Here is a 25673-nt window from a genome sequence, read left to right as displayed (position 1 = left end):
ATTTGCTGTTGTGGCCCGCCAACGGAGCTGGCTCAGAGGGTGAGGAGGTTGGAGAGGAACATGGGCCACTCCTGGAGTCTGGGGAAGGCTCTGATGAGGCTCTGCGTCAGAGGCAGAGATAGGACCAGGGCCGTATGACAGTTAACAGCTGCCTTCAGAGTCAGCCATCAGTAATGCAGACAAACAGCTGGAGCCTGTTCCCGGTGTGCGCATGCACAGAGTTGCCAGATGAAGGGAACAGCTAAGGAACAAGGGTCGACTTGAGAGTAAGGCCACAGGTGAACAGTGAATGGCCCCTCCCATAGGGAATAAAAAGACAATTAGTTCATTCCTGAATTCTTGCCAAGTATTGCAGCGTCTGAAGAATATTGGCCTGGCCATTCTCCAAGCCTGATAAAGGTCAGTAATTGTAAAATATCTTGAAAGACTGCGGGGCCCGGACTTTGTTGGAGAGGAATTCACTGTAAATTAAATAAAAGTGGTTTATGGGGACGAGGACTCAGCTTTGTGCTGCTGAGGAAGCCTAGGTCGGAACATTTTGCAAGAAAAAAGTCCATCGTTCAATAATACCGAATATGATTACCATCAAAAGTTTGCAGGTCTTAAATCTTGAGGAGGTTTCTACCAACCATTGTTAATTTGGGGATGGGGTGAATTTGAGTCATTCCTAGCAATTGCCTGAGCAAATCCTTGGAATATTCTTGGGTATGGTTTGAGAATGGTTTGCAATTAACATCTTCTACTAGGAGGTGCCCAAAGTCACTCAGCTGGCTTCAGGTTCAGGGCAGGACTAGAAATCATGATCTCCCAGTTTCAAGGCAGGCGCATTTAACCATTACACCAAATTGGCTATCCGTTGTTGACTAACTATAGTGTCAACCCTGGAGCCATTTTCTCCCTGGCATCTTCGGGGCTGCCATAGCGGAGATGAGTCGACTGGTGGGAACAGGAGGGGGGAGGTAGAGATAGCCGGGAGGGGGGGTTGTAGCTGTCATAAAATTCTTCCCTCTGAGAACCAAAGACTTTCTCACCAGGGTGCGAGGAGGTGGGATCTGGGACCAACTTGGACTGTGACCTGATTGGACCATGTGATGGACTACACGGCAGGGAAAGGAAAACCCTACTTTTAATTAGGGAGAAACCCAAGGGGTGTTTAGTGTTCGGGTTTCCCCAGATGTGCCAATGTGACATGCCTAATAAATATATATATACTTTGAGGAATATGCACGCCTTGGAGTTTTGACTGCGATGGATGTGCTACTTGGAAGCCTGACACGAACGTAATTGGTGTGTCTAGAGATGTTTTAGACTTCATTCCTGTTAGCCCCACTTAAGAGAGACAATCAAGGGTTTTTTAAAGCAGTAGGTACCAGGTTGCCTTCCCTGTGTAGACAATACTGAGCACAATTACAACAATATTATCCAACAAGACAGACACAAGACTTCAGAGGATAATTAGAACTGCAGAAAAAGATAATTCATTTCATTTATTTCATTTATTCGATTTATAGGCCGCCCAATCCCGGAGGACTCCGGGAGGCTATCAACCTGCCTTCAATTGAGGACCTGTACACTGCACGAGTCAAAAAGAAGGCTGTGAAAATAACTACAGACCCCTCACATCCTGGACATAAATTGTATCAACTCCTACCCTCAAAGTGATGCTATAGGGCACTGCACACCAGAACAATTAGACACAAAGACAGCTTTTTCCCGAACGCCATCACTCTGCTAAACAAATAATTCCCTCAGTAGTGTCAAACTATTTACTAAGTCTGCATCACTATTACTATTAATCTTCTCATCGTTCCTATCACCCATCTCCTTCCACTTATGACTGTATGACTTTGTTGCTTGTATCCTTACGATTTATATTGATTGTTTCCTAGTACGATTTGATTGCTAATTTGTACCCTATCACTATCATTAAGTGTTATACCTTATGATTCTTGATGAATGTATTCTTTTATGTACACTGAGAGCTTATGCACTGAAGACAAATTCCTTCTGTGTCCAATCACAATTGGCCAATAAATAATTCCATTCTATATCTGATTCTTTATGAGAGTCTTTAATACTATTTTAATGCTCTGAGAGTGGACACGGGTTTTATTTATTTTGTTTTATTTTGGGGAGGTGGGGGGAGAACCAAATGTTGACATACAAATCTGCTGAGTACTTGCAGATGACCAAGTTTGTTGCAAGCTTAAATCCCTAGAGCATTCAGATATATTTACTTCCAACTTCAGTGTTTGGGGTCACCGCATTTCCCAGCACATAGATCCAATGATGAATTTATTCACATCCCAAAGAAATACTTTCAGCAGCTTTTTCTGCAGGAAGGAGAAGCCAAGAGTTTCCATTCTCAGAACCAACACAGACTTGTAACTCCACATCTGCCAATTAACGTCTCATTATTTCTTGGCTTTATTGGACAGGTGGAATGCAAACCACGCAGGCTGCTCCAGCAAGTTGTCAAAAAAACATAAGGGTTTGAAATGAGCTCCTCAAAAGGATTTCCAGCCTACAACATTTTTGCAGTCATGAGTATAAAGTGGTATTCGAATGGCATTCTGATGAGCAAGCTAATTAGGCCTATAAAGAATGGTCATCGATTAGAAAGATCATAGCTGGCTTGGAAAAAGTATTTGAAGAATGCTCGACAACAGTTCTTCATCAAACAAGAGCAAGGGTCCCAGCCTTGTGTCGTTTTCTTATTATTGACTTGGATGAAAACATCACAGAAGTTTGAACTACTTGCCTCAACAATGAAAAACGATCAACCGTTCTTCCAATGCTATCAATGAAAAGCTTTGTGTAATATTTCTCCGAGAGTTCAATAGACAAGAAGCTGTCTTCAAAACAAAGAAAGATGAAAAAGGAGGTCAAATCATGTAAGGTAAAGGTGAACCCTCACACATATGTGCTAGTCGTTCCTGACTCTAGGGGGTGGTGCTCATCTCCGTTTCAAAGCCGAAGAGCCAGCGCTGTCCAAAGACGTCTCTATGGTCATGTGGCTGGCATAACTAAATGCCAAAGGTGCATGGAACGCTGTTACCTTCCCACCAAAGGTGGTTCCTATTTTTCTACTTGCATTTTTACATGCTTTCGAACTGCTAGGTTGGCAGAAGCTGGGACAAGTAACGGGAGCTCACTCCATTACGTGGCGCTAGGGATTCGAACCGCTGAACTGCCGACCTTTCTGATCGATAAGCTCAGTGTCTTAGCCACTGAGCCACTGCGTCCCTTCAAATCAAGTAGATAAATAAAAAGTTTAGTCTTCTCCAGATTTAAGAGGATGGGAAGCTGTCCAATTGAAAGTCCCAGCAAGGCAATAGAAGAAGGAAGTTCTTGCTGCATCATCCAGGATAAGATACACCCAGATACCACCAGCAAAATGTGAGTTATACTTTAAAACGAGAGAAAGAAATCATAGAACACAGAGACAACACAGATAGTCCTCCGTTTTCAACAGTTCGCTTAGTGACCATTCAAAGGCACTGAAAAAAAGGTTACTTATGACCGTTTGTTCAGAGTTAGGACCTTTGTAGCACCCCTATGATCATGTGATCAAAATCCAGATGCTCGGCAACTGCTTCATATTTATGACCGTTGCAGCGTTTCGGGGTCCTGGGATCCCCTTTTGCGATTTGCTGACAAGCAAAGTCAATGGGGAAGCCAGATTCACTTAACAACCATGTTACCAATTTAACAACCGCAGTGATTCGCTTAGCAAATGTGGCAACGGAAGTCGTAAAACGGGGTAAGACTCACTGCTAACAAATTTGTCATTTAACAACAGAAAATGTGGTTGTAACTCGAGGACTACCTGTATATTCAGAAAGGAGAGAGAGAGAGTCCCAAGGAACACACAGAGTGTGTCGGTATGTGGGAAAGACTAGCCAAGAGGTGTTGCCAAGGGAATGGATAGATAAGAGACAGCATAGTTGCCAGCTGGATAATGGGTGTAGCAAGAGGCTCGGAAGGAACTTTTCCTAGTTTCTTCGGCATAAAGGAAATGGAAGAAGGGGGGGGGGAGGAATTCCAGGCTCCGTTGTGATTGTAAGAGGAGGACTACCTCTACTTTTCATGCTTGCAAATTCTGTCAATGTAGCTTTGCAATAAAGTAGAATTAGCTCATCTCTTTGTAATTCCTATCGGGTTTATCCCAGAAGGCCAACAGGTAGATGCTGCAATAGGAAGGGCTGAGAAGAGAAAGCCTTTCAGCTGGCTTATAAAAAATACAAATAATCTTAATAGGTACTAATTACCTGTGCTATTTCAAAATGAAATGTCAACTAGGTGGTTTATGGAATTCAATTGCTGCCTTACTTCAAGCCACTGTGGTGCTTGAAGCTACTGTTGTAGCTTGTTGTGTTTGTAGTAAGTGTAGTACTCTGTGCTCTGTGGTAGGCCCATAACACAACTGTATATCTTGAGGCAGGCCAGCCTGATGGAAAAATAGAAGCTAGAGACTAGGTAAGTATATTTAAATATTCACTAAGGCTGTTTTATTACCCTGTGGGAGATAGCTTCCTCAACCCTTCATGGCGGTTTTCAATTCACATGGGAGAAGACATTAATCTTGAAAAATAATATTCCTAGGGGTTTTTTTCTGTCTAATCTACACCTTTTTGGTCGCCACGATGTAAAAAAAAGATGTGGAGACTCTAGAAAGAGTACAGAAAAGAGCGACAAAGATGATTAGGGGACTGGAGGATAAAATATACAAAGAACAGTTGCAGGAACTGGGTATGTCTAGTTTAATAGAAAGAAGGACTAGGGGAGACATGATAGCAGTCTTCCAATATCTCAGGGGTTGCCACAAAGAACAGGGAGTCAAGCTATTCTCCAAAGCACCTGAGAGCAGGACAAGAAGCAATGGGTGGAAACTAATCAAGGAGAGAAGCAACTTAGAACTAAGGAGAAAATTCCTGACAGTTAGAACAATTAGTCAGTGGAACAGCTTGCCTCCAGAAGTTGTGAAAGCCCCAACACTGGAAGTTTTTAAGAAGATGTTGGATAACCATTTGTCTGAAGTGGTGTAGGGTTTCCTGCCTAAGCAGGGGGTGGGCTAGAACACAGGTCTCCAACCTTGGCAACTTTAAGCCTGGAGGACTTCAACTCTCCATTCCCAGCTGGCTGGGGAATTCTAGAAGTTGAAGTCCTCTAGGCTTAAAGTTGCCAAGGTTGGAGACCCCTGAACTAGAAGACCTCCAAGGTCCCTTCCAACTCTGCTATTCTATTTCTATTAAAGGTTTGCAGTTATGCTCCAACAATAAATCTAGCCATTGAGTGGCAGTTTGACCCAATTAGGTACCTAAGTGATTATGCCAAGAAAATCCAAAATTTACAATAGTACCCAGCAGTGAAAATATTTGCAATTAAAAGGGATTTTACACTATATGCTTGAATCGTTTTAGATTTGCAATTTTAACGCTGTAAGAACAAACAAAATTTTAGAATTAAAAGAGCACAGCACTTTCAAGAACATTAACAGTATTACTGATGTCTGTGAAAGTATTATTATTTTCATAGTCTGATCAAGCATTCTTTATAGTGCTTAGCTTTCCGTGAATGTTCGACTTTGAAAGGGGAAAAAAATATTGTACCTCATAAGGTTGTGTTCCTAAACTACCACATTTCTCTTTAAAAAAAAAGATTTATCAATTCTTAGGCAATAGATTGTTAATATAACCATTAAAAAATTGCAGGATAAAGAAAAAGTAAATGCATAATGAAAATTGTTATCTTCTCCACAAATTATCACAACAAAGTAGTCAGACAACAGCAATGAAATTAGAGATGATGAGCTACCCGTGAGAACAGAACTTTTGAACCCATGGAAATAATGGTATCTTTGTGATGTGAAGGAGAAGGGTGAAGAGATCGGATATCTAGGATCACATCACCATTTAACTCTGTAATATGCCTGTAACTAGGGCCTGCCATGTCCTGAAGCTAGAGAGAGAGAAAGAAAAAGAAGAAGAAAAAGAGAGAGATTGAGGGAAGGAGGAAGAGAGGGAAAAAAAGAAAGAAAGAAAGGAGGGAGAGAGAAAAAGAAAAAAGAAAGAAAAAGAAAGAGGGAAGGAGGGAGGGAGGTGAAAGAGAGAGAGAAAGAGAGAGTAAGATACTTGAAAAGTTTAAATTAGAATCAGCTTTTAAGATACTTTCATTATCTGCTTCGGACAGAACAGAAAGAGTTTTTTCTCAAGCACAGTATGCTTTCTCAAGTACAATTCAAAAATTAAAAATAAGAAACATTATAATAATTCAACACTATCAAGAATCACCTCCTTCCCAAAAGAATGCACAACTTGTTTAAAAGTAATGCATCATCATTGTCCTTTTAATATCATGCATCACGTAAAAAGAAACTCATATTTTCATTTATATGCACCAAAATCCTAGGCATTTTTTTTTTTTACATTTATGTTCAACCTTTTGACCATGGAATGCAGACCTTTTAAATCTACACTAACCCTTTGAAGTAAGAGTTGAATTAAAAATGCACTAAATGAATTTAACGTAGTCATTTGCCCAAGATTATCTGGTTAGCTTCTTAGGATGGGATGGGGTGACATGTATATTTATTTCTAGGAAGTGGTCTCTATAAAGCATGACTTAATTTATGAGTGTTTTTAATTTTACTATCTCTGTCCATGACTTAAAATGCATTAAGACTGGAATTAAGGACAACACCATAGACATTTCAGAAGTAGTAACAGTTTCGGTATTTGATTCTTATTTTCTTCCCTCTAAACTGGAAATGAATTAGTCACACTTTTTAATTCTTCACTCTCTTCTACACATACTCAAATACAGTCCTATATCCCTTTCACAATAGTGGCAATCTTCTCATTTTCAATCGCACAACTGAAATGCGCACTGCGATTTGTTCCCATTTGGGATTCTAATGCTGTCAACTCACATGATTTAAAAAATTCTTTTTTTCTCTGAGGGTACATCATCAGCATGTACCTAGTTTGCCACAGCTCTGTTTAAACTGCATGAATCCTTCTTCACATTCCTCTCCCGGTTTTTGAAGAGAAGAGACAGAAAAAGGAATATATTGATACCAAAAACGGTTTGAAAAAAAATGTGTTGCAGTTTAAGCACTTTTAGATTTCGATGTCTTCTTCAACTCCGCTCAATACGAAATGGCATTAATTGGTGGTGAGGTTTTAAAAGTGTTAAAAGAATGACAGACAACATTCCCATCTGCAACTTTCAAATAGGGTTGTTAAGATTCTAAACATAGTAAATAGGGTTGTTAGATTCTAAGCATACTAAAAAGCAGAGACATCACCCTGCCAATAAAAGTGTGCATAGTCAAGGCGATGGTTTTCCCAGTTGCAATGGATGGCTGTGAAGGTTGGACCATAAGAAAGGCTGAGCGCCAAAGAATGGAGGCCTTTGAACTCTGGTGCTGGAGAAGACTCCTGCGAGTCCCTTGGACTGTAAGGCCATCCATCCGGTCCTAGAGGAGATCAACCCTGACTGCTCTTTAGAAGGCTTGATCCTGAAGAGGAAACTCAAATACTTTGGCCACCTAATGAGAAGGAAGGACTCACTGGAGAAGAGCCTAATAGTGGGAAAGATTGAGGGCAAAAGAAGAAAGGGACAACAGAGAATGAGGTGGATGGATGGAGTCACCTAAACAGTCGGCATGAGCTTAAATGGACTCCAGAGGATGGTACAGGACAGGAAGGCCTGGAGGAATGTTGTCCTTGGGGTCATCATGATGGGTTGGACACGACTTCACAACTAACAACAAAGAAGATTCTGGCTTGGAAAGATTTTCAAAACTACGTGGTCCTTTTCCTGGGAGAATCTGTCAGGCAGAATAACGTTCTTAGAAGATGCATGTTAATATCTGAATTTATTATATGAGGAGACATTTAGACAAGGAATTGAGATACTTCTACCCTGAAGGTTTATTTATGTTTCCAAGTTTCCCCATGTACTTCTAAGTCTGATCCTCTGTTTTCATCAGGTAAAAGGTAAAGATTTCCCCCGTCCAGTTGTGTCTGAATCTAGGGCACAGTGTTTATCTCCATTTCTTGGCTGAAGGAATCAGCATTGTCCAAAGACATTTTCCACACTTATGTGGCCAGAATGGCTATATATCAAAGGCGCATGTAACACTGTTACCTTCCTTACAGAAGTGGTACCTATTTATCTACTCGCATTTGCATGCTTTCGAACTGCTAAGTGGGCAGGAGCAAGGAATGGGAACGCAACCCATCGCACACTGCTTGGGTCTCGAACCCCGACTGTCAACTTTCCAACTGACAAGCTCAGCATCTTTAATTGCTGAGCCATGATGCCCCCTGTTTTTTTTTCATCAGGAGAAAATGCATAATTTTCTCTTGCTCAGGTAGTTGCCAGTTCAAAAGTTGAAACCTTTAATTGTTACTGCAAGATAACCATTAAAGTAGGGTGCCCTTGCAATTATCTGAACTTGCTTCTCTTGCTGACCAATAAATCTGCCGAAGGACATTTTGGAAACAGAGAAGAAGAAGAAGAAAGTTCAAGCTGTATGTTAGGTTTGAACCCAGGAGAATTATGCGAGAATCGGGGTGACTGACCAGGTGAGGCCTTTTTTTTAAAAATCAGTCTGCCCGTGAGGTGAGTTAATGCCTTTGTAGGGGACGTTACAGAGTCCCAAAGCACAGATACCTGTTCTAGGATTTGGCAGAAACTCATTCACAAAATAGCTGCTGAAATAAAGCATCAACTCTGGCCACCTCCCAGTGCCCCAAGCAATCTGATCCGGGTACCAGTGCCAAAGCTATTAAGAGTTTTCATTAACAACAGAGATAGGCAGCAAGGGAAACCTGGCTATCAGCTGTAGCCAAGATATAAACCAGACTCATCTCCGCTCCACGCAGGCTGAAGACGGTGGCATTTTAAGATGTGTTGTGAGCCCATCATGCTAACACAAGACAGAATTGGGTGCTGATTCTAGAAAACAGAGAGTGGTGTCCCCTTCGAGAAGATAATGGGAAGATTCTGGAAGTCAACTTCAGTGTTTGGGAAAACAGACTTTTGCTTATCCCAGCAACCAAGTACCACTCCCTCCATCAACGGTCAACTTGCACTCTTCTTAGGGATACCTTATACCTTCCAGTTTTGCCCTGCTCCTTTTCTAGCCAATGAACTGGAAAACTATTGAGGTTGTTATTGTTTAACAGAAAGACCTATCCATTTATAGCAAATACACTGACCTTCTTGCAGGAAAGAAAGAAAGAAAGAAAGAAAGAAAGAAAGAAAGAAAGAAAGAAAGAAAGAAAGAAAGAAAGAAAGAAAGAAAGAAAGAAAGAAAGAAAGAAAAATAGAGAGAGAGACAGAAAGAGAGACAGAAAGAAAGACAGAAAGAAAGACAGAAATTAAAAAGAGAAAAAGACAGACAGAAAGAAAGAATAAAGACCGACAGAAAGAAAGAGAAAGAGAAAGAAAGAAACAATGAAAGGAAGGAAGGAAGGAAGGAAGGAAGGAAGAAAGAAAGAAAGAAAGAAAGAAGGAAGCAATAGCAATAGCAATAGCAATAGCAATAGCAATAGCAGTAGACTTATATACCGCTTCATAGGGCTTTCAGCACTCTCTAAGCGGTTTACAGAGAGTCAGCAAAGAAAGAAAGAGAAATTAAGAGACAGACAGACAGAAAGAGAGGAGAGAGAGAAAGAAAAAAGGAGGGGGAGAGGGGAAGGAAGGAAGGAAGGAAGGAAGGAAGGAAGGAAGGAAGGAAGGAAGGAAGGAAGGAAGGAAGGAAGCAATAGCAATAGCAATAGCAATAGCAGTAGACTTATATACCGCTTCATAGGGCTTTCAGCACTCTCTAAGCGGTTTACAGAGAGTCAGCATATTGCCCCCAACAATCTGGGTCCTCATTTTACCCACCTCGGAAGGATGGAAGGCTGAGTCAACCCTGAGCCGGTGAGATTTGAACCGCTGACCTGCTGATCTAGCAGTAGCCTGCAGTGCTGCATTTAACCACTGCGCCACCTTGGCTCTTGGAAGGAAGGAAGGAAGGAAGGAAGGAAGGAAGGAAGGAAGGAAGGAAGGAAGGAAGGAAGGAAGATACCTAGTATGTCAGGATTTGTTACTTCGGGGCCTTCGGGAGATCAAGAAAGCTTATGGCTGCTCTTATAAATAAATAAGGGAACCTTCACTTAGCAACAAGTACTGTAAGTACTGTACAAGTACTGTAAGTACGAGAGCCAAGGTGGCGCAGTGGTTAAATGCAGCACTGCAGGCTCCTGCTAGATCAGCAGGTCACCGGTTCAAATCTCACCGGCTCAGGGTTGACTCAGCCTTCCATCCTTCCGAGGTGGGTAAAATGAGGACCCAGATTGTTGGGGGCAATATGCTGACTCTCTGTAAACCGCTTAGAGAGGTCTGAAAGGCCTATGAAGCGGTATATAAGTCTACTGCTATTGCTATTGCTATATGGTTCCTGTCCCTTTTTAATTCCCCCCCCCTGAAATTTTTACCATTTGGGACAGGAAACACAATAGCCTTTGTCCGCCAAAATAGAATCCCTGAAGTGTTGTCTGCAGAATTATGTCCAGCTTTCTTGCGCCTCATGTAAAAGATCACTTATGAGATGAACCCATCCTTCTTGATGACAAACACCAATTTATATTCTTTTCTCTTTCACATTCCCTTGATGACCATCAAAAAGGAAGTGAAAAAGCTTTTTTTTTAAAAAAAGAAGAAAACTGGAGCATGAAAAAAGACAGTCACACTGCCCTGAAGGAAAACTTCATGTTAGTAAGAATTAAGTCCAGTAGAGCTGAGCCACAAGTTCAGTGATGGCTACCTTTTCCGCACCGTGCCCAAAGAGCGCCCGAACCCCCAAAATGCAATGTGCATGCGCCCCGCATATGTGCCCCCACACATGCACGCATGCACGCACCCCCGCATGGGACCCTCCTCCCATGCATGTGCACGCAGCCCAACGCACATGCCCCGCCCACCGTGCATGTTCAGCAGAGACCCACAGTCCAGCTGGCTGGCGATAGGCACGTGCGCATCAGAGCTGAACTGGGGCGACGGCTCGCATGCCCACAGAGAGAGCGCTAGCATGCCACCTCTGGCACGCACGCCATAGTTTCGCCATCACGGCTCTGGTTGCCTCCTCTATCTTTTGGATGAGGCTGGGCTCTTAAGTTTTCTTGAAGACTGACAAAACCATCAGAAAACCAACCAGATTCCATTGAGATCTCTAACAGCCAGAGGGGGGGAAAAACAAGTGACCTCAGAATCTACAAATATTTTCCAGAATGGAGCCTTTTTTTAAAAGTTTTTTTAAAAAAATCTGGCCTTTATTATTATTATTTTTATAAAGAACTCAAAGCGGTGAAAAAAAAAATAACGAATGCTCCTTCCTCCTTCTATTTTCCGTACAACAATCACCCTTTGAGGTGGGTTGAGCTAAGAGAGGGAGTGATTGGTCCAAAGTCCCTCAACCGGCTTTAATGACAAAGGAAGGACCAGAACTCATCGTCTCCTGGTTTCTAGCCTGCTGCCTAAACCACTGGATTCCCAGTGAAAATACTTTAGTAGGGAAGAGGGGAGAAATGCGCTGAGCCATGAGGTCAATTATATTCTTAAATTTCATTATCTCCCCTGGTGCGATTAGACTTCTTGGAGATCCGTCAACTCCAGGGCTGTAACATGTCCTGAAGTAATTTTTCATTCTCCAGTAGATGTTGTTGAACAAGATTGCCATTCCAAGAATTATCTGCCTGGCTTAGATGAATGACGCTTGGCAGCCCCCTTTCCACACCCCGTGCCAAAACCTTGTCAATAATCCCATAATCCACGCAGAAAGGAGCAAACAACCCCGCATTAGGTGTAAAAGATGACTCCTTATAGGGAAAGCTTGCTAAAAGAAATACAGCCAGGGAGACGAAGAAACTGGATTATCCCAGCGTACGGAAAAGATGAGAGAAGGAACACAAGGGAAAGAAAATGTGCGGTGTTATAAAACTCCACACATCCATCTGATGCTGGAAACGTGCCCAGGTTTGAAGAGCCCTTACGGACTCGCTTGGTTTGAGTGCTATTTTCTTCCAAATTCGGCTCATTGTAGCGCAAAGTGAAGATCGGTTATTACTTCAAGATCAGCCTTGCTGTTCTTTATTTAGTATGCACTCAAACGACCGCTTTAACGTATCGGGAGGAACGATCATTTTAAGTGGGTTTAATCCTCTCCCACTGGCAATGTTAATACAAGACTGTGTGCACTTTGTGTGTGATTGTGTGTGTGCGTGTGTTAGAGATAGATGAAAAAGGGAATGACTAAATCCACACGGAACTAGCGAATCAAGGGCTATTACTTTTGAAATTTCCATATTTATCTTGAGGAGGGGGGATAATATCCCTCCAAATGTTTGCTGCAGAAACAATGGCAGGAGAGGAATATATCTCTCTCTGACTTATGAGCAACCAGAAAAATATTTATTGGAATCAGAAAGCGCCAGGCTTGCCCCAACTTAGGCGTCTAAGTAAAAAAAACAATCTTTAGCACTGTTGGGTTGAGAAATATATGATTTACAGGAAGCCAAGTGAAATACAGTAGTGCAAAGCCAGAACTGAAATTTGCGTGGCAAAACGCCAAGCGAAAGGCACTTCCCATTGCTGGTGTTGTCTGTCCTCGTCCCCCACATCAATTTCAAAGAAGATGCTTTAGAAATGGCCACTCTGATTGTAGGCTGGCTCGCAGCAACATTCTTCTCATCATGGAGCAACCTCGAAACACCGTCTCGGATAGGCACTTTCACTTACTTAACTTTCCCTCTGCCCCCCAAGTGCCCCCAAGCCAATGGTGGGTTATGGCCGGTACGCACCAGTACGGGCGTACTGGTGCCTGCTGGGAGTATGGTGCTTCAGAGGGCCCACCTGCCCGCCTGCCCTTCTTATCTATATTTGTCCCAACCAGGCCATTTGCGCACGTGCATGGAGCGTACGGCATCTGGGTGACGCTCCACCGAGCAGCTGGAGTGTTGTGGGTGGTGGGTGTGCATCAGGGGTGGGTTTCAATCAGTTCGCACCGGTCCCTGCGATCCAGTTGGTCGCCGAACCCAGAAGTAAGTAACTTCCGGGAACGGCAAAGCCCCCCCCCCCCCCGCGCCCGCCCGCACACCCGCGCCTGCTCCTTACCCGGTTTTTACGAATTCTGCGCTTCCACGCATGCGCAGAACGCATACAGCGCCTGCGCGATCCTCCAGGAGCAGCTGGAGCATCGCGCAGACGCTAGTACGCATGCGTGTGCCGTGTGCGTGCACGCGCGCGCCGCATGCATGCGCGAGGACGCCGCCGGCCTCATTCCAACTGAACCGGTTGGAACGGGGCGAGAAACCCACCCCTGGTGTGCATGCATACGTGCATGTGGTGGACACCCAGCCCCATCGCAGCATACTGGTTGCGACGGGATCCAGAACCCACCACTGCCCCAAGCGCTCCCTCTCTCACCGACACATCCAGTGTTCATGGCAGACTGGTACCGAAGTGATTGCAAAGAGCAGGCAGGAGGTGGCAGTTCTGACAGAGAGGCCTGATCAAGCAGTCCTATCCTTAAGTTCTTAAGAGGGTGCCGTTTTTGTCTTTTTAAAATAATCTATACAAGGATAACACTCACCCCCTTGAACTACCAATTAATGGCAGAGATGATGATCGTAAGAATGCTTCTACTTTCATTGTTCAGATACTTCCATCAACCCTCATCAACCTGCTTCACCCGTTCACTTTTAAAAACCCACACCACACATGCAGGGAGGGAAAAGTTTTACCTCTCCATGTCTTAACGGAGTAATTATTCCTCTTGATACTCCCATGCGGAATAGTGTTTCTGTGGCCTGCAGGCAAAAAGAGAGAATATTTGAAATAAAGTGTTCTGTTTTTTCAAATTACAACGTTCACAGGGCATTTATTTATTTATTTTTTAAAAAACACCATACTGTGGAATTCAATGGGGTTTCCTCTTTTAATAAACAATTTGGTAAAAACCCTTACTATTCATACTACTATAATATTTATACCATGCTCCATTTTCACTGGCAGAGGGATCACAAGCCAGTCCTTCACTGTTTCCAGGGCGGCCCTGCGGGCCAGATCTAAGCACCCCATGGGCCGGATACGCCCCGGGGCCTTGTGTTTGACATGATGGAGTGGATGGTACAAGGGTTGTCAAGAATAAAAATGCATTTCAATCCGTAAACCCACAAAAATCCCTCCAAGGCCAAGTGGCTTTGGTATCAGCTCAACATCCCCTCCAGAGGTGGTATTCAGCCGATTCAGACTGGTTCATCCAAACTGGTAGCGGAAATCGTCGGTGGGCCAGCCCGCCCACCCCAGCTCTATGCTGTCCTATTTAGGCATGTTTTTTTAGGCCGGGCGCATGCATAGGGGCGCACGTGTGAGCAAAGTGCATGCGTGGAAGGCCAGGTGCATGCACAGCAAACCGGTGGTAACAAAATGTGAAACATACCACTGATCTTCTCGCCCCAGACCCAGGGATTTCCCACCTTTAACCTTAGATGAAATAGCTTTTCCCATTGAAGACTAATGGGCAGTAGGGATTCACAGCTCCTATTGAAAAACTACCTGCCATCTATGGCCAATGAAGCCTTCACAAGGCTTCATTTTCTGTGACAGCTACACCCTGTCATAGATCAGCAGGCCTTTCAGCTACTCACACTTGCCCTAATCTTTCTGCTCAACTATTGCCATGCACTCTCCATGGGAAGCCTACTCAGTAAACTTCCCATGGTCCAGAATCAAAAGGCACAGATGATTGATGGACATGGTAGACATGCCGCAGTATGCCCATGTGGCATCACTGTTTCACAAGCTGCATTAGCTGCTGGTGTGCTTTCAGGAGCTGCTATGAAGCCCTACATGGCATAGAACTAGGTTACTTGAGGAATCAGCCACTTCTCATAGTTTCTACCCATTCAGCAAGAACTGGCAAGGTGGCACACTTTGGGTCCCTTTGATTAACCAATGCCCCCTATCAGGACCCAAGACTGTATTGTCCCTCGTGTAGAGCCTATTCTGTGAAATGAGATTCCCCCATAGAATCATGTAGCTGCAATACCAAGGATACTCCAGGGAGCCTTGAATATTCCCCCAGACTTTGGGGGAAAGTGGACATAATTCATTTTTTGTGCATTGTTTAGTTGCAATTGTTTATCATTGTTTTTGTATTGTGAGCCTCCAAGTGTCATTTGTGTGCCAGGTAGAAGAACCTAAACCTCTTGAAATAAATTAATTACATTTAAAAAGGTAAAGGTTCCCCTCGCACATATGTGCTGGTCGTTCCTGACTCTAGAGGCCGGTGCTCATCTCCGTTTCAAAGCTGAAGAGCCAGCGCTGTCCGAAGATGTCTCTGTGGTCATGTGGCCGGCATGACTAAATGCCAAAGGCGCACAGAACGCTGTTACCTTCCCACCAAAGATGGTTCCTATTTTTCTACTTTCATTTTTACCTGCTTTCGAACTGCTAGGTTGGGAGAAGCTGGGACAAGTAACGGGAGCTCACTCCGTTACGCAGCACTAGGGATTCGAACCGCCGGACTGCCAATCTTTCTGATCGACAAGCTCAGCGTCTTAGCCACTGAGCCAACACGTCCCTTAACTACATTTCTAACCAGCTTTAAATCTATCTCCTGGCTACTAATTCAGCACAAAGTTCAAATGTGAAAGAGAAAATTCAAAATTTCCAAACAAAGATGATACTTTTCTCAACATTGCTAACACTAATGAAAACAATACTACAGAGAATGGTCAAACAAAACACAGCTTTGATCATGATACAAAAGAATTCAGTGGTTAGAAGTTACAAAAAACTCATATTTAAGAATACCGTGGGTTTGTTAATGTTTAAAATACGTAGGAAAATATTTTTTTAATGCATAATAATAACCCTGTTTTTTTGCTTAAAGTGGTTTTTTTTTTTTTAAAAAAAAAGGATTACATGTGTATCTTATCTCCTAAGTTTCAGGAACTCTTAATGCATTTTTATTCCTTTGTACTTTCAACCGTGGGTGAGATGGGGGGCAAAGAATCCATCTGCCTACTCAGAGATCTTTATTTGCTCATTTAGACCCACCAGAAGTTGCAAGCCAGTCTCAAGACTTAATTCTACATTCCCTTGAAGATTAAAAGGGTGACAACTTCATGCAGCCTTTTTGTGTTCTTCGAAACCCATTTCTTTCATCAGTTCTTCCTATGGGCATTTTGAAGATGCTTCGGCAAAATAGAGCATTCTGCCAAGACTGCTAAAGCTTCCTTTGTCTCTATTGAGAACCAATGATCTATGTAACTTTCCTTCTTCTTCAAGTGATAAAAGAGAACTCCTTTAATATACTTGTACTCGCAAAGCTAAAACTCAGTTGTCAAAGCTCCTTAGATAAAAGGATGTTTCACAGCTTGGGTGAGCCCAGAACTGTGGCCTTCTTGATAGAATCACCATTCACATATGCTAAGAAGATTAAGTATATTTCTGAAGTGTTCTGTTTAAAATAAAGTTTTTTTGGGGGGAAGGAGGCTTATCACAGTCAAAACATCTCAATAGTTAGCTTTTTTTTTTTTTTTTTTAAAGAGAGAGGATTATGTAATTAGATAAGACAGAAGATGGAATTTCTGGCAAATGAAAGGCAGTATGCAAAGAAACGTGGCTGCATTACAAAAAATGGGAAGAACGGATTTTAAGAGAGAAGATCTAAATATATATATATATATATATATATATATATATATATATATATATAGAATGTAGGGGTTGGAGAGATTAAAGATAAAGAGTAACTGGGTTTAAAGAATAATATTGGGGGGGGGAACAAACACGGTCCTGGGAATAATCATGCAGTAGATAGAACATCCCTAAAAATCTCTTTCAAATGTTAATAGTATAATAATACACTGGCACAAGTTTGCGGCAATTCTGCAAATCTGTTTCAAGGGGGAAAAAATTAAGTCATAAGAGCTTAAAAGTTAGAAATAGTCTTCCCTAGCAAATTCGAAAGACATAATTCAAAAGCGCATGTCTGTTGAAGAAAGTATTTCTTTCTTCAAGTGAGACAGCTCCTTTAGTTCCTGATGTATCATTTGGGGGAAATGTCTGCCCTTCACAGCATATACTAGAGGTGCCTGGGAAGAGTGCCATTACATGAGAAAGTTCCCCTAAAACAGGGGTCAGCAAACTGCGGCTCTGGAGCCGCATGTGGCTCTTTCCTCCCTCTGCTGCGGCTCTGTCACCGGTTGAAATTTTGAGAGGAGCTTCCGGAGGGGGGGAGAGAAGTACAGTGTGCCAGGAGAAGACTCTATGGCAAGGGGAGGGTTTTCCAGTTTTCTCCACCATTGATAGGGCTTTTGGTTATGACAGGTAGAGGAAAAAGTATGCCGCACTAGGAGGAGACTCTATGGTGGGGAACTGAACTTCCGGTCAGCTCCAGAATTGAACAGGGGGCTTCCAGTTAGGACCTTTGTGGCTCCCAGTGTTTTCTTTTCTGTGGGAAACGGGTCCAAATGGCTCTTTGAGTGGTTAAGTTTGCCGACCCCTGCCCTAAAACATTGTCCCGTTCCATCTTAAAGATTTGCCAAAGGCATTTTTTTTCAACTTTGCTCATCAAAAATAATTTTAACATTATTTGTATCCACCTTCCCCCAAGATTCCCCAATGAACATCAAAATTACAATGAAATAGAAGTTATAACTAAAAGGATGACCAATAATTATATAACAGACGACCCTCACCCTGTCAAGGACCTAGAGGTACTTCTCTCTAACGATCTAAGCCCGAGAGCCCACTGTAACAGCATTGCCAAAAAGATGTTAAGAGTTGTTAACCTTATTGCGAAGTTTTTTCTCCGGTAACACTGAATTGCTAATTAGCGTATACAAAACCCTTTGCCAGACCAATTCTCGAATAACAGTTTTTCCCCCTGGAGCCCGCACTATATATCGGACATTAATATGATTGAGCAGGTCCAGAGGTATTTCACGAGAAGAGTCCTCCACTCCTCTACACACAATAGAATTCCCTATGCCCACCAGGCTCGAAATATTGGGCTTGGTCAATCTGGAACTGCGTCGCCTGCGGTCGGAACTAAGCACAGTACACAAAATTGTCTGTTACAACGTCCTACCTGTCACCGACTTCTTCAGCTTCAACCTCAATAATATACAGGCAAGCAATCGATACAAACTCAAGGTAAAGCGCTCCAAACTCGATTGCAGAAAATACGACTTCAGCAACAGAGTGGTCAATGCCTGGAATGCTTTATCCCAGTGTTTTTCAACCACTGTGCCGTGGCACACTAGTGTGCTGTGACATAGTGTAAGGTGTGCCGTGGGAAAAACACTTTATATATAGTCAATATAGGCACATAGTTAATTTTTTTTAACATTTTCTAATGGTGGTGTGCCTCGTGATTTTTTTCATGAAAAAAGTGTGCCTTTGCACAAAAAAGGTTGAAAAACACTGCTTTATCCGACTCCGTTGTTACATCCTCAAACCCTCACAGCTTCAACCTCAAACTGTTTGCCGTGGACCTCACCCCATTCCTAAGGGGTCCTGAAAGGGGGCATCCATAAGCGCACCAGTGTGCCTACGGTCCAGTGGTGGGTTTCAAAATGCTTTCAAACCTACTCTGTGGGTGTGGCCTCCTTTGTGGGAGTGGCTTGCTGGCCATGTGACCTGGTGGGAGTGGCTTGCCGGCCATGTGTTCGTTCTCTCTCTCTCTCTCTCTCTCTCTCTCTCTCTCTCTCTCTCTCTCTCTCTCTCTCTCCCCTTCCTTTTGTCTCTCTGTCCCTTTTTCCTTTTTTCTTTCATCTCTCACTTTTTCGTTCTTTTTTCTTTTTTTCTTTATTTATTTCTTCCTTTCTTTCTCTTTCTCTTTCTCTCTCTGTGTGAGTCTGTGTGTGTGTGTGTGTCAGTGGTGGGTTTCAAAAAAGTTTGGAACCTCTTCTGTAGGTGTGGCCTGCTTCCTGGTGGAACCTCTTCTAACCGGTTCGGTAGATTTGTCGAACCGGTTCTACCGAACTGGTGTGAACTGGTAGGAACCCACCTCTGCTACGGCCCCTGTCTTACTGTCCCCATTTATCTGTATTTACTTCATTTGTCCATGTTTAAGTTCATACTTATACCTGTTACCTTGTCCATGTTTGACAAACATACAAATAAATAAATAGTGAATAACCTCAAATGAGATTATTTAAAACAAAATATTGCAAAACAATTCCCTAAAAGCAGCGATTGCCTGTAAATCGTTTTCATCCAGCACCTAAATCTAAACTAATTTGGGTCATCCCCCACCTCGGCAAAATAAAGGGAAGCAGAACTGTTCCTTACTGTGAAAGAAAGCATGAGATTATGGGAAAGTAGCAGGAAATCTCCGTGAGAACTGTGTCCTGTGTTATATAAAGCAGGGGTCTCCAACCTTGGCCACTTTAAAACTTGTGGACTTCAACTCCCAGAATTCCCCAGCTGGTCATGTTGGCTGGGGAATTCTGGGAGTTGAAATCCACAAGCCTTGAAGTGGCCAAGGTTGGAGCTCCCTGATATAAAGATAATGCACTGTAGAATACATATAATAAATATCCATAACCATCATCATCATTCTGGCCCTTGTCTATCTACTGCAGGATGAAGGCCTCTTCCACATGTTCCCAACCTATAGATTTCCAACCTATACGGTCCTGAGGTTTTTTTTTTGTTTTTTTTTTGCCAATTCGACCCACAATACTTGCTGATGTCATCACTCCATCTTGTTTTAGCAATAGCAAAACAAGCTATATGCCACTTCACAGTATTTTACAGCCCTCTTTACAGCCTCTTGCCCCCAACAATCTGGTTCCTCATTTTACCCACCTGGGAAGGATGGAAGGATGAGTCAACCTTGAGCCTGATGAGATTTGAACTGCCAAATTGCAGGCAGCCGGCAGTCAGCAGAAGTAGCCTACAGTACTGCATTTTAACCACTATGCCACCGCGGCTCATCAGGTCTCTTTCATGGACACGTTTTAATCAAGTGGAATCCATTCTATGACTGCTTTGGCCCATCTGCCATCAGTTCTTGAGAGACCGCTTACTGCCAATCACCTCCACTCGACCTATTAGATCCCATAGATTAGGCCTCCTCCGAGTCCCATCTGCCGGTCAATGTCGACTGGCAACCACGTGGAGGAGAGCCTTCTCAGTGGCAGCTCCGACCCTATGGAACGATCTCCCCGTGGAGATTCGTACCCTCACCACCCTCCAGACCTTCCGCACAGCCCTCAAAATCTGGCTATCCCATCAGGCCTGGGGCTAAAGACTGTAACCCACCCGAATGGTATGAATGTTGTGTTTTTTTTTAATGACGTACTGTCCTACGTGTTAAATGTTTGTTTCCCCCCCCCTTTTCGAGTTGTAAGCCGCCCTGAGTCCCCCCAGGGAAAAGGGCGGTATATAAATAAACATCTCAAATCTCAGTTCTTCTTGCTGTGCGACCAGCCTATTTCCATTTCCATTCTGGGCTGGTCGCATATTGTTTTAGGCATTAATTAATTCAACAATATATTGAGGCATACACTATGTTTTCCAGTATTAGCCAACACCATTCCTCATGCCTACAAATGTCAGAAAAATACTTGTTCTACCTTTCAAATAATTGTCAACATGTCTTGCAAAGAAAACCAGGGAGAGATTTAATGTGGTCTTAAGGACAACTGTAATCACAATTTTGGTTAAAAATTTTGGATAGGAGCCAGATCGTCCAATTCTCGCCCTTCCACTAAAGAGCATCATTAAATTTAAACAACACACACAAGTCCAAAAGATTCGTGCGTATTATGCATTCCTGGCCCCAGCCCAAGTCATTAGCCAAATAAGCAGTAATTAAATCCAATAGAAATGGATTTTTCACCTAGGGTTGCATTTTGCTTCATTAAATACCAGATGCAAAATGCCAACAGGTGACAGTGTAATGTTTCTGCATTCCATTTAAACAGCACGCCAATTATTTTTCAAGACAGTATGCCAATTATTTGGTTGAGATCAGATTCCTATCAGGCATGGCATGAATTCAATCAAGTATCTCCAAACTCATTATAACCTCTAATTCTATTATCTGAGAATATATTTTTTTTAAAAAGCTAACACAACAGCTCTCAAAGACACAACATGTTATAAGTTATAATCTGACATCAGGATAAGGAAAGATTGGAAGTTGAGACTTTTCCAAATGGAATGCAAAACTGGGGAAGTTCTTTAAAAACAAATAAATAACTAGAAATTATAATTTGAAGGACGTTTCACACACAAAAAGTATCAGCAGTTGAAATAGTCAGGCTTCCATATCGTTTGTATCTTATGTTCCATAAGTCACATATATAAAATGGATGGAAACATAAATCGATTAGATAAATAAACTATAGGAACGTAATATATACTGTATCTATGAGAGATGCACATTTGTTTCCAAGAAGGAAGAAAACAAACAAACAAACGAAGGGCAAAAGTAAAAACAAGTAGTCCTTGATTTACAATCCCAGTTGGGACCAGAATTTCTGTTGTTAAGCAAGACGGTTAAGAGAGCTGCGACCAGTTTTACAACTTTCTAGATAGGTTCTCAGTCAATCAGGTCATTTACCGTATATACGAATTCAAACTGCAAAAATATGCATCTTGTCCAACTACCAGTGATTTACTACAACTTCACAGTACACAATAAGGGTTACCAATTGCATCCAATTTGGGTGACCAATGAAGCTTTTTTTTAAATAGTCATATGCCTCACAAAGCCTCCAAATTAATCAGAAGCAGAACAAGAAAACTTTAAATTATTTCACGTTTCTTGGAGTTTCTGCTGCCTTCTGTCTAGACTGATGGCTAATTAGAACTGAATCATTTCTGACAAAGGATGCGTGTAATCTGATATAGAACTAGCGGGTGCAATATTTACTTTGGAGTACCTTCAAAGTGAAACTAAAGATTTACAATCAATTGGGTAAAATAGTTAAAAGGTCGGGCAACCCATTCCTATGTTATAGAAGTGTTTCCTATTTGAAAAACTGACCTCTTTTTTTTTTAATTTAATCTACTGGGCTTTATAGCAAGGCTTAGAAGAACAAACACTGAAAAATTCCATGAAAATATTTCAAGTATTTGCAAATGTTTTAAATGCGGTAGGAATTTTACATCACTGAACATTGCTCTGTTCATTATACATATGACACAGAATAATAAATGTAATGCACACTAAACTGATTAACATTCTCTTTCCTAAACTTCTATATATGGCTTGCATAAATAAAAAGTTAGGCAAGAAAAAGTAAATGACCACATATAGAATAGTTGGTACCTGCTCAACAGCAGTAACCGTGAGAGGTATCTAGGAGTCCTAAAGGTAAAGGTTCCCCTTGCACACATCTGCTAGATGTTCCCGACTCTAGGGGGCGGTGCTCATCTCCGTTTTAAAGCCGAAAAGTCAGCACTGTCCGAAGACATCTCCATAGTCATTAGGCCGGCATAACTAAACGCCGAAGGCGCACAGAACGCTGTTCCCTTCCCACCAAAGGTGGTCCCTATTTTTCTACTTGCATTTTTACATGCTTTCGAACTGCTAGGTTGGGAGAAACTGGGACAAGTAACAGGAGCTCACTCCGTTTCACGGCACTAGGGATTCGAACCACTGAACTGCCAATCTTTCTGATTGACAAGCTCAGCGTCTTAGCCACTGAGCCACCACATCCCTGCCTAAAAGTCGTAGTCATCACTTAAGTATGACCGAGCAGTGTGTGGCAGGTGCCAAAAAAAGTCAACACAGTTCTAGACTTCATTAACAGTGGGATATTATCAGGTCACAGATTGTTGGGGACAATATGCTGACTCTACAAACCGCTTAGAGAGGGCTGTAAAGAAAGCACTGTGAAGTGGTTTATACCGTTAAGTCTAAATGCTACTGCTATCAGGTGAAGTGTTAATATCACTTTATACTGCTTTGGTAAGACCACACTTGGAGTACTGTTTCCAGTTGTGGTGGCTGTGATGCAAAAAAGATGCCGAGACTTGGAAAAAGTGCAGAAAGGAGCAGCAAAGGTGATTAACGAGCTGGAGGCTAAAACATATGAAGAACGGTTGAAGGAATTGGGTATATATCTAGTTCATGAAAGGAAGAGGTGGCATGATAGCAGGTCTTCCAATATTTGAGAGGCTGACACAAAGGGGAGAGGATCAATCTATTCTCCCAAGTACCTGAAAACAAGATGAGAAGTAATGGATGCACCTTAACAAACAGAAATCCAACCAAGAATTAACAACTAATTTACTGTCAGTGAGAACAAATGATCAGCGGAGCGGCTTAGCAATAGCAATAGCAGTTAGACTTATATACCGCTCCATAGGGCTTTCAGCCCTCTCTAAGCGGTTTACAGAGTCAGCATATCACCCCCACAGTCTGGGTCCTCATTTCACCCACCTCGGAAGGATGGAAGGCTGAGTCAACCTTGAGCGGGTGAGATTAGAACCGCTGAACTGCAGATAACAGTCAGCTGAAGTGGCCTGCAGTACTGCACCCTAATCACTGCGCCACCTCGGCTCTGCGCCACCTCGGCTTCCCCCCAGAAGTTCCAGATGCTGCATCACTGGAGGTTTTTAAGAAGAGACTGGGCAGCCATCTCAGATATGCAACACAGAGGGAACAAATTATAAATTTTATAATAACTTGGATGCAAAATTTAAAGAAACACTCATAACACAACAGTGGGAAAAATTACGGAAGAAATCTATTAAGCCCACTGCAGGTTGGAACTCAAGAAGGAAGATGTACAAAACATTCTATAGCTGGTACACAATTCCACCAATAATCGTCAAGGAAGCCAAATTATATAGAAATAAATGCAATGAGATTAGTTGTCAAGAGAGCCAAATTATAGAGAAATCAATGCAATGAGACAGAAGGAACATTTTAACATTTTTTAGACATGTAAAAAAAACCCTCAAAATTCTGGAAAGAAACACACAGCACTATTCGAAGAATTTTAGAAATCAAATTTCATATAAAACCACAATGCTTCCCATTAGGCATAATTCCAAAACATACTAACAAAAAATATCACCAATTACTAAGATTTATGTTCACAGCTGCATGGATAAAGTTAGCACAAAATTGAAAGAAGAGATATGTTAACAATGATACTATACTGGGAACTTAAACTAGGAGAATATCCAGTAATGGCAAAATGAAAAAGAACAAAACCTATATTCAGACGTTTAATCAAATTTAAACAATAATAGCTTCCATATATTCTATATATTATACACAAATCAAATATAAATATGTAGAATATGGTTTTAAAGAGGAAATAGTAACTAAAGAAGTAAAATTAGAAATACACACAGAAAATAATGTCCCAAATGTGCTTTTTCAAGAGGCAACTGGACTTTCTGGTTTTTCTTTCATAAAATAATGGTTTATAAATATTGTACATCAGCCAGAATGTACAACGAAGGGGAAGTTGTAAACTAAATATTTATCCATCATGTTTTAACAAGTTTTTTTCTTTTGTATTTTTAACCAAAAGAAAATGAAGATTTCAGCACTTAGCTCAGGAATTCAAATCGTTTCTTATATTGTTAAAATTAACATGCTTTGTCTTTTAAGCTTAATCATTATCAATGACAATGAGAACTGTACAATCTTAGGGATCTCCTTTGCCCACTAACTAATATTATATTTCTACATCACTTTTTTCCCCCTTTTCTCTTTTTACTTGCTCTTTTTCTTCCGTTTTTAAAAAAAATCAAACAAGAATTTTTTTAAAAAAAGAACTTGGCTTTTTTCTAAGGCAGACTTAGTAGAACTCGCTACACATGAGCTATTCTGTGATAAATAACAATATTTTATCAATTATCCATAAGGCATCTGAAAATGCAAAATACAAAAAAAAAGACTATGGTAACAAAGCAACTGTGGCAAGAAAGGTCATAAAATGGAGCATTTAATGAAACACAGTGCAGTGGTTAAAATGCAGTACTGCAGGCTACTTCTGCTGACTGCTGGCTGCCTGCAATTTGGCAGTTCAAATCCCACCAGGCTCAAGGTTGACTCAGCCTTCCATCTTTCCGAGGTGGGTAAAAGAGGACCCAGATTGTTGGGGGCAACAGGCTGATTCTATAAACCGCTCAGAGAGGGCTGCAAAGCACTGAAAAGCGGTATATAAGTCTAAGTGCTATTGCTAAGTGCTATTAACAACTGTCGTGCCTAGAAAGAGAAAATTTGTCATAAATCGAGGACTCCCTGTCATCTATTCCCAGTTGATCTGATTTAACTCTAGTTCTCTCATCCCGCAAAACTGATCTGTTGTTGGTGGGGGGAAACAAAAGCAAAACAATGTACTGGAGAAGAAAAGCAGCAAGTCAGTCTGTTTGTTTTGAAAACAGTCTCTGGTAAACCCACCAGCCTGATTATCATCACCAAAATCTTTGAAGACAGACGTTAATGGCTGACAACTTTATTCCCACTGAGGCAGCTCAAATTTAACATGGGTGGAATATCCATCAAAACAATTTCTTTTTTTTAAATATATATATATATATATATATATCTGGAATCAATTAAGATGAGGGGGAAGTTTCCAAAAAGGCCACCCATTAATAAACACAAAATAATTTGTGTCTGC

General features: G+C 41.8%; 1 protein-coding gene across 1 annotated transcript in view; it reads right to left on the bottom strand.

Moving 5' to 3' along the window:
- Window positions 1–25673, bottom strand: part of TMEM135 (transmembrane protein 135) — a 177313-nt gene that overhangs the window by 96095 nt on the left and 55545 nt on the right. The window contains exon 5 of the mRNA XM_087721069.1: window positions 13800–13865. Coding sequence (XP_087577195.1) covers window positions 13800–13865 — 66 coding nt within the window. The remainder of the gene's footprint in view (window positions 1–13799; window positions 13866–25673) is intronic.

The sequence above is a fragment of the Thamnophis sirtalis genome, unplaced genomic scaffold (genome assembly GCF_051295495.1).
Source record: "Thamnophis sirtalis isolate CommonGarterSnake01/CBP01778 unplaced genomic scaffold, rThaSir2_p1.2 scaffold_8, whole genome shotgun sequence".
NCBI lineage: Eukaryota > Metazoa > Chordata > Lepidosauria > Squamata > Natricidae > Thamnophis > Thamnophis sirtalis.
This window is presented reverse-complemented; position numbering and strand designations above follow the sequence as displayed.